This window comes from Oratosquilla oratoria, chromosome 10 (genome assembly GCF_046742065.1).
Source record: "Oratosquilla oratoria isolate Oo_2021 chromosome 10, ASM4674206v1, whole genome shotgun sequence".
Classification (NCBI taxonomy): Eukaryota; Metazoa; Arthropoda; class Malacostraca; order Stomatopoda; family Squillidae; genus Oratosquilla; species Oratosquilla oratoria.
The window spans coordinates 29773156-29782792 of record NC_134786.1 but is presented as its reverse complement, the minus strand read 5'-3'; the positions used below and the strand labels follow the sequence as shown (position 1 = coordinate 29782792).

At 44.0% G+C, this 9637-nt stretch overlaps 2 protein-coding genes across 2 annotated transcripts; both read right to left on the bottom strand.

Annotated features, from left to right (window-relative positions):
* Window positions 1-1125: 1125 nt before the first annotated feature.
* LOC143028834 (uncharacterized) lies at window positions 1126-6494 on the bottom strand. The gene is made up of 4 exons (XM_076191196.1): window positions 5759-6494; window positions 3729-5401; window positions 3016-3647; window positions 1126-1150 (listed from the first exon to the last, which is right to left on the bottom strand). The coding sequence occupies exons 1-4, from the start codon at window positions 6492-6494 to the stop codon at window positions 1126-1128; spliced, it is 3066 nt and encodes a 1021-aa protein (XP_076047311.1).
* A 104-nt stretch (window positions 6495-6598) lies between these two features.
* LOC143028833 (zinc finger protein with KRAB and SCAN domains 1-like) lies at window positions 6599-7006 on the bottom strand. Its single transcript, XM_076191195.1, has one exon. It carries the CDS (start codon window positions 7004-7006, stop codon window positions 6599-6601), a length of 408 nt encoding a protein of 135 aa, XP_076047310.1.
* Between the last annotated feature and the right edge of the window lie 2631 nt (window positions 7007-9637).

Genomic DNA, 9637 nt, shown 5'->3' with positions numbered 1-9637 from the left:
TGTGATTCTACATCCAGTGTTCATGGAATTGGGAAGGCAGCGTCCCTTTGAAAGGTGATGAACAATAGAAACTTCCTCAAACTGGCAGAAGTGTTTGGCAAGGATAGCAGTGCAAAAGAGGTTATTGAAGCTGGGGAGAAGGCTTTAGTGTGCCTGTACAATGGTAATGATGGGGAAAACATCAATCATCTCCGACTGAGGCGCTTTAAGGAAACGGTTGCAAAAAGCTCAAAGTATGTTGAGGCCAAATCATTCCCACCAACAAGAGCAGCTACGAAATTCCACAGCCTTCGAGTTTACTTCCAAATTCAGGAATGGAAAGGTAGAAACCAGCTAAAACCTGACGAGTGGGGATGCAAACTTTCAGATGGTAAATTACAACCAATCAAGACTGACTTGCCAGCTGGTCCTGTAAATTTGTTGGCTATAATTAGGTGTAACTGTACTTCAGGGTGTACTACAGCAAGATGCAGTTGCAGGAAACATGGCATTCACTGTTCAAACTTGTGTGGTAATTGCAAAGGCCTCCACTGCACCAACTCAACATAGATCTTGATGATGATGAAGTTACCTTTGACTAGTTCTTGACAAGAAATGTTCTTTAGTCCGTTCATGAACTTGTTCTGTGGTGATTATGCAAGAGCCTTGATCCAGCATTCGAGCAACTGACCATTCCTTTATTGTAAATTGTATTTATTTTGTATCTATTTTCTATGAAATGTCAGGAATTAATGTGAAAATTGTTGCCTTGAAAAAGGCTACTTAGTCTGTTTTTGTACCTTTTATATTCATATTTGTATAAGAAAAAAAAAGCATGAAAACAATGGCAGGGGCTAGTCATTTTCTGGTGTTAGTTTATTATTAAGCATATAGCTACCTATCATTACAATTTAAAACACCAAGAAAATGTCAAGCTGGCTTGGGGTGGGCCCTGTGTGGGTTTTTATACAATTTTTTTTTTTTTTCTAATTTAATAAAGTTTTTTTTTTGGTCAGGAAAAACGTTTATTTTTGTCAGTAATTGTCAGGAATAATGGACATACTTGTCAGGAATTTTATGTCTCGAAATTTTAATATTGTTAAGTTGGATTTTAAAGATGGCGGCCGTTGACCCCTTTCCGCAAGGTTAATTTTGGTAAACTTTTTTGTATCTGAAAGAGAGGTTATTCATGCCCAATATGCAAGTTAAAAAGCTTTGTTAGCAATTTGTTTGAGGTTCAGCCACATTTTGACTGGACTACTGAGACAAGCGGGGTAAACGGCTAAAGTGGGCGGGAGGGGGGTCAGTTAAGAGGTGAAAAAAAGAGTTAGCGTCTGGCACTGATGTAAAGGAAGGGTTTTCGATTTAGATTCTGTTTTTCCTACAGAAAGCGGAGGTGGAAGTAGAACAAAACCTCAGCACTAAGTTGTTCACGTATTTGATATGATAGTTTTTGATATATGTATGATAGTTTTTGGTAGCAAAGAAACAATTCTGTCTTTCTCCCCCCCGTCTGTCTGTCTGTCTGTCTGTCTGTCTGTCTGTCTGTCTGTCTGTCTGTCTGTCTGTCTGTCTGTCTGTCTGTCTGTCTGTCTGTCTGTCTTTCTGTCTGTCTGTCTTCTTTTTTACACCAAAGGGTTCCATCAATTCCACAAACATTTCCAAGGTTTGGAAAAAATGCACTACGTTAATATAGTCTAATCTTATCTATTTGTACATGTGCGCCTGTGTGTATGTGCATGAGTGTGTGTCTGAGTTTGTGTGTGTGTGCGCGCGCGCGCGCGCGTGTGTGTGTGTGTGTGTGTGCATTTGATTGTGTATGTGTGTGTGTGTGTGTGTGTGTGTGTGTGTGTGTGTGTGTGTGTGTGTGTGTGTGTGTGTGTGTGTGTTTGTGTGTGTGTGTTGTTACAAACCTCTCTAAAGTACCAAAGGTTCACCGGCCTTGTGAATGTCAGAGGTTCGTAATATCAAGGGAACCCTTAGACCCTATGTCTATTACGGGGTTCAAACGGTCAAGAGAACTGAATAAGGTCTCCACCCGGTCGGACACCGGGGAAAGAAATCAAACTAACTTAACTTAAAGAAATATAATTGGATAAATTTATAAGTATGAAAGTTAATACAAGTAAAATGACACGAAAATAATATAACAAAGACACACGATTACAATTAAACAAACATGATTTTACATAATACATCTGACTTCTGATCATACATTTAACATTACACAAAAGACTAGTTCAAAGGTTTTAACGGGATTGAACAGACGTAAGACCGGGTCACAGATCACCAAACAGTTTTGAAATATAAGCTTATCCTAAACCCCAATGCTACACACTCCGCGCTTACTTATATGGGGCACTTCAAAGCTAAGTCCTAGTGAATCTGGCTCACTGCTATACCAAAGGAAAAGGGTACTAACCTCAAGGCAGTCATTTTGAATCTGACCCGTGTAATAGGTCTAAGCAGGGTCTGGACAATCGTATAGACTCGTTCACCGTTGCGTGACGAGGCAATACGCTCGTAGCTCATTGGATACTATAAGGGGGGCGGGATTTACCTAGCCTGACGAGCCTACATTGTTTATGCAGGAAATATAAATGAAATATTTTTACGTCACGGCCTGTGACGTAGCAGAGACGCATGCGCAATGGATACTTGAACAATCAACATATTACAAAAACAATCAATATTATTATAAACTAATACCATAGTTACATTGATAAATACATACAATACATAGTAAAGGAAATACCTTACGGTGACACATATTTGGTCATAATCAAAGCAGCACAATACGAACACACGTAACATGACAACATTTCCTCGAAACAACCATAACAATTACATACTTGGCAAGTATACATCGCAGATGTAACACCTCCCCACCAAAAGAAAAAAAAATCTTGAAAAGAATTTTTTTCTTTACTTTCGGCAGATACGTGCTATGATCTAGAAAGACAGTCAGCTATCACATTGTCCCTCCCGGAAATATGCTTTACATCTAGATTATATTCTTGTAAAATTAGACTCCACCTAGTTAAGCGGAGGTTCTTCTCCTTGAACTTCTGAATACATTTTAAGGGATGGCGGTCAATGAACACAGTTACATTTGCGCCAACAGGGATATATACATCAAAATGTTTCAAAGCCAAAATAATGAATAAAAATTCCTTTTCAATTGTGGAATACTTTTTCTGAGCCACATTCAGTTTTCTGCTGAAGTAACTCATAGGATGATCTACAGTGTCTTTAGCTTGTAATAGTACGGCACCAACACCAATGTTGCTGGCGTCACAATACAGAGAAAATGGTTTCAAGAAGTCTGGGGCCTGCAACACTGGAGCTGTACACAAAAGGCTCTTCGCTTGAACAAAAGCTGTGTTGCAAGACTCAGTCCACTGCAACTTGGCTCCTTTCTTTAGCAGGTCGGTTAAAGGAGCTGTTAAGGAAGAGAAACTATAGATGAATATTCTATAAAAGGCAATGGTTCCTACAAAACTACGAATCTCCTTCTTGGTTTGTGGTACTGGAATTCTGAGAATGGCTTCCACTTTGACCTGGGGCGGAGCCAATCCTCCTTGTCCGATCACATAACCAAGATAATGCACCTTGGCCTGAACAAATTCACACTTTGTTAGATTGAGCCCCAAATTGGCAGCCACTAACTAGTCAAAGAGAAAGGTTAGACAATCCAAATGATCCTGCCAAGTGCCACTGTACACTACGACATCATCGAGGTAGGTTACACAACCAGGTATGTCCTCGGTAATTTTATTCATTAACCGTTGGAACGTGGCAGGGGCGTTGGTCATACCAAAGGGCATAACCTTACATTGGTAAGTCTTTCCCAATGCGGCGAAATGGGAGATAGGCTGGGCACGGGATGTCATGGGCACTTGCCAATATCCACGGAGCAGATCTAATTTAGTTATGAAATGTGCCCCTCCTACTCTATCTATACACTCTTCTAACCTAGGTAAGGGGTACGAGTCCCTTTTGGTCACTGCATTCACGCGTCGGAAATCGACACAAAACCGATGAGTACCATCTGCTTTCGGAACTAAGATCACTGGCGAGCTCCACTCACTTTGTGCTGGCGTAATTAAACCGTGGGCCAGCATATAGTCTATTTCCTTCCTGATTATGGCTGCTCGTTGCGGGTTGACACGATAAGGTGCCTGCTTAATAGGTTTCGCGTCTCCTACATCAACATCATGCAGAATTAGGTCAGTTTTTCCAGGAGTATCTCGAAAGACCTCCTGATACTTACTTAATAAGGCAGTTAAGTCCTCCCGTTGTGTGGCCGTGAGGTGGTCCAGCTTATCCACTACCTGGGGCCACCCTCCTGTATTCTCCTTCCACGGCATCTCTAAGGTGAGGAAAATAGTGTCCTCGTCTACTTCATGCATGAGAGAAACCGTACAAACACTCGCGACAGTTTCACCCACCGGGTTCTGTTCCCTTTCTCGATACAACTTTAACATATTTATATGGCATAATTGTTGATTCCGTCTCCGATCTGGAGTGGCAACAATATAGTTTAGTTCCCCTACTCGTTTCACTACCTCATAGGGTCCACTGAACTTTGCCCTTAAGGGGTTACCTTGAAAAGGCAGCAGGGCCAACACACTATCACCGGGATTGAATTCCCGTATTTTGGCATTTCTGTCATAATGTCGTTTCATTCTTTCCTGAGCACTCATTAATTTTTCTCTGGTCATTTCCCAACACGCGGCCAACTCACCTTTCATGTCAGTCACCGACTTCGACATGTCCTTAGAGGCAGAACTATGCCCTTTCAATAAACATTCTTTCAGGACTTTAAGAGGTCCTCGAACCTCGTGCCCGAAAACTAATGCAAAAGGCGAGAGGCCCAACGATTTGTTAGGTACCTCACGTACTGCAAACAACAGGTATGGTAAGGCTTGGTCCCACCCCGTATAATTTTCTAAGCACCATTTCCTCAACATTGTTTTTAACGTTTGATGGTACCGTTCAAGGGCACCTTGACTCTGAGGATGGTAAGCACTTGACGTCACTTTCGTTATCCCCAGTGCTCCCAAGCTCTGCACAACCTCTCTAGATAAAAACACAGACCCCTGGTCTGTCTGTAACTCGCGAGGTAGTTCCCACTTCGTAAAGAAGCTAATCAGCTCATGCAACACCACTTTGGCGCGCACTTTACGTAGGGGTATCGCCTCGGGGTACCTAGAAAATATATCCATCAAGGTGAGAATATACTCATGTCCCGTAGCAGTCTTAGGCAACGGTCCCACTATATCCACGATAACATTAGCAAAGGGTTCCTCTCCTACAGGGATTGGTTTCAAAGGGGCTACAGGTACAGGTTGGTTTGATTTTCCTACCAACTGGCAAGTGTGACAAGTACGCCAGTGCTGTGCCACATCCCTTCTAATTCCTGGCAAATAGAAATGTTGCCAGATACGGTCTAAAGTTTTGCGTACACCCAAATGTCCAGAAAGGGGACTATCATGCCTTAGCCGCAAAACTTCTTTCCGGTAGACCCTCGACAACATCACTTGCCGTCTCTCGGACCACACTGCATCATCAGTGGGGCAGGTACTTTCCACCCATCGGCGGAATAGTACTCCCTTTTCCAAGTAATACTCCTCCGATAGTTCACTACCACTTCTACACTTTCATATAGTTCCCGTAAGTCGGGATCGACACTCTGCAAGTCACTGAGACATCTTGTGCCCACCTGTTTCTTTTCCATAAACAAGCGAGTCAAGTCATACACATCGGTTTCACTTACTTGTTCCTCCTGGAACAGAGGCTTCCTCACTTGGGAGTTCTTCCTCGGGGTTCATACTGTCCTCACATTTAGGTTTTCCACAGTTTTCCCCACTCGAGACCCTTACTGGTCTCACCTGGAACTTAGACCACTCCCTCTGTGCTGCCATCGCCCTCGCAAAAGCGCAAACCGGAAATAACCCCGGGTGCTGTCGCTCAAGTTGCTCGGTCTCTTCCGAAACAACCGGTACCTCCAAAACTATGGGTGTGGGACACATCTTCCCACCAACCAAATCATTTCCTAATATAACATCCACACATACAACTGGTAACTCATCTACCATCCCCACCATAGCCTGTCCCTCGTAGGGAGGCGACTGTAGGTCTATGGATACTAGAGGTACCTTGGCTAGGCCCCCTAGGGTACTTACCGTTACACTCCCTCCAACCACTGGACTTTTCACCAGACTACTCAGTATTAGAGACTGGAGGGCTCCCGAGTCCCGTAGGATGGTGACTTGTTTCCGGTCTCCTCCTATGGATATCCAGCCTTGGAATAAAAATGGCTGATATCCCTTTAAGTGAAGTTTAAGTTTACCCTCCAATTCATCTACTTTACCCCCATCCATCTCTGATGGGCTGTTACCTATATAACTCATCAATGCCACTGTTTTGGCTATACTCTCTCCCTGGGCCTTGCCCTTAGTGGAGGTACTCTCAACTTTATTTGTTAAAGATACGGGCTTGACACCTTCCATCTCTCTTCGTCTCTTCCAACAATCTCTCATTTGGTAGACTACCCTTCCGCAGTAGAAACATGACTTAAACATTGATGACTTACTACAGTCATCTTTCTTGACTTCTATGGATTTGGTAGGTGACCCACCTGATGAGAGCGAGATTCTCTGCCTATTTTTGCCAGGTCTCCTTTTCCCTTGTGAGTAACCGAGAACTTCCCTGCAGGTCTTATCAATTCATACTTATCTGCTAAGACTGCGGCCTCCTCCAATTTGGTGACTTCTTTTTCCTGAAGATACAATGATACCTCTTTAGGGATAGATCTCAGATACTCCTCTACCAGTAGCAGTTCAGCCAGTCTATCAAAATCTTTATTAACCTTGTGAGATCTTAACCACTGGTCCCACAATAAACGCTTTTCTCCACTAAACTCTACGTGCGAGATGTTAGGCTGTTTCCTTAGGTTCCTAAACTTTATCCTATATAACTCGGGAACGAGTTCACATGCCCTAAGGATGGCCGTCTTGACCATGTCATAGTTCTTCGCCTGTGCATCCTCTAGGGCGCCATAAACTCTCAAGGGCTTCCCTCTTAGGTTAGTCCGCAACAGCGCAGGCCAAAACTTCTTTGGCCATGAATAATCCTTAGCCGTCCTTTAAATTTTTTTAAAGTACTGGTCCACATTGGATTCATCGAACTCAAGAAGCAACCTCGCATTCTGCACTACATCAAACTCAGTTCTCCCATTCACGGTTTGAGAAATTGGTAGCACTTGTTCATTCTCTTGCAATTCAGATTTAAGTTTAAGACACTGAATTTCTAATCTAGCGCTCTCAGTTTCTTCCCTTCTAGATTGGGCTTCTAATTTAGCTCTTTTGGTTTCTTCCTTTCTAGATTGGGCTTCTAATTTAGCTATTTCTGATTTTAACTGCAACTCGCTTAATCGAGATTCGGTGTGCCGGGATTCACCATCAGCGTCACTACCTTCCCGATCATCTAAATTCGCTGAGCCGGCAGAAGCTTGTTCTGTCGCTCTCTCTTCATCTCTCGGCGACACACTTTCGTCTCGATCATGCAACATTTCCACTACCATGTGTACTAACCTCCCTTTATTTAAACCGTGGGTCGAACTAGCTCCAAAATAATGTGCTATAAATTTCAACTCGGTTATGGTGAGACCTTGTATTTCCTTATCTGTGGGTTTTCCTTGTACAAATTCATCTACCTCGGTTTTGTTGGTTAACCGCATCTTTCTACCTTAATAAACCTATTATCACTGATCCACGTCGAACGTCTTTCCAATTTACCGTTAAATCCTGGCAAAGTCGCCAATAAATGTTACAAACCTCTCTAAAGTACCAAAGGTTTCCCCGCCTTGTGAATGTCATAGGTTCGTAACATCAAGGGAACCCTTAGACCCTATGTCTATTACGGGGTTCAAACGGTCAAGAGAACTGAATAAAGTCTCCACCCGGTCGGACACCGGGGAAAGAAATCAAACTAATTGTATACACACGGTAAAGGAAACATGGACTGGAGGTGAAGCTTTTATTCCTGACGTTTCGTCTATCGACTTTCTCAAAGGAATGAGCATACTAGATACATACAGAGTTTATATACACGCCTTACGGCTCAAGGGGGTATGCGCGCGTATAACGCTGTGTTCTGATTGGCCCGCTGAGACCGCCAATCACGAAGCGCTACATTCGCTGAGGATTTGGCCCAGGTGAAGCTCCCAGCCTTATTGTTGATATTCGGACGAGTGGTGATGTACGCAGCTTCTATAGATTTTCTGGTCTTCTTATCCATACCTTCGTGTAGAATCTCGGCTCGGTTCCATTGTGGGAGGTGCCCAGATTCGTCAACATGCACCACCATTGCGTTGGTGAGTCTATGGTGACGGAGGTCGGCCTTATGCTCCCTGATTCTAGTGTCAAGCCCCCTCTTAGTCTCTCCATAGTATGCTTTATCGCATGATGTGCATGGGATCTTATATACGACGCTGTCTTTACTCCCCCTCATCTTAGTCCCGCTTTTTATTATGTCACCGATCTTCGTTCCCGATGTTACGGCTGCTTTTACTTCCGTGCTCCTGAGCATTCTAATAATGTCTCCTACCTTCTCAGAGTTAGGAAGCGCCATGTACGATGTTTTTGTGGTGGCGTTGCCTTCTCTTAACCTGCTTGTGTGGATTATTTCTTCCGCTCTTCGTCTTAGGCTCAGGACTAAGCCCTTAGGGTAGCCAAGTTTCAATAAGGCGGCGATGATGTATTGGATACCCTCCTCCAGGAATTCCTCGCTGCATATCCTGTAGGCACGCAGAAAGAAGCCCATGACTACCCCCTTTTTCGTCCTCTCATTATGTGCCGACAGGTAGTGTATGAAGTCGTCACGGCTCGTAGGCTTTCTGTAAACCCTGAATAGGAGGCCCTCAGTTGTCTTTATTAACAGGGTATCAAGAAACGGAAGCATTCCCTCTTCTTCCTCTTCTATATTGAATTGGATCTGCGGATTCACTCTATCTAATTGACTCCTGACGTCATCCAGGTCTGTCCTGTTCGGAGCGATTATAAGTACATCGTCCACGTACCTGAGCCATATTGCCCTCCTTCCTATGATATGAGAGTATCAACTCAGCGCTCGTAGAGGTCGGACGTCTCTTCAAACCAGCTCTCTCAACAAACTCCAAGGAATCTTCGCCGGCCGGTGGTGGCTAGGAGATATATCTCCTTCCTGCTGCCGGTCTGGCATGGCCGACCTCTACGTTGACGTCGGGAAGCGGGTTTACACCAAGACAAATACACACATTTCCCAAGTCACGTAAATCTGTTTTCAGAGTAGTGCTTGGAAGAAAAGAGGCACACGCACACTTTCTCGCTGGCAAAGCAGAGTCCCAAACCGTCTCACTCAGAACGCTCAATCTAATCGCGGGCTGGTCGACGGAGAAACTTTGGACACCTCTCTGTCCAACCGGCCCGCAATCTGATCGCAGGCTGGTCGACGGAGAGACTTTGGACACCTCTCTGTCCAACCGGCCCGCAACCTAACGCTGGCCTCTTCGCTGACGCTGGTGAGCGAGTTTACATTTCTGACATTTACACACAATTCCCAATCGCGTAATTCTCTGTTTTCAGAGTTGTGATTGGAAGGAAAGAGACCATAC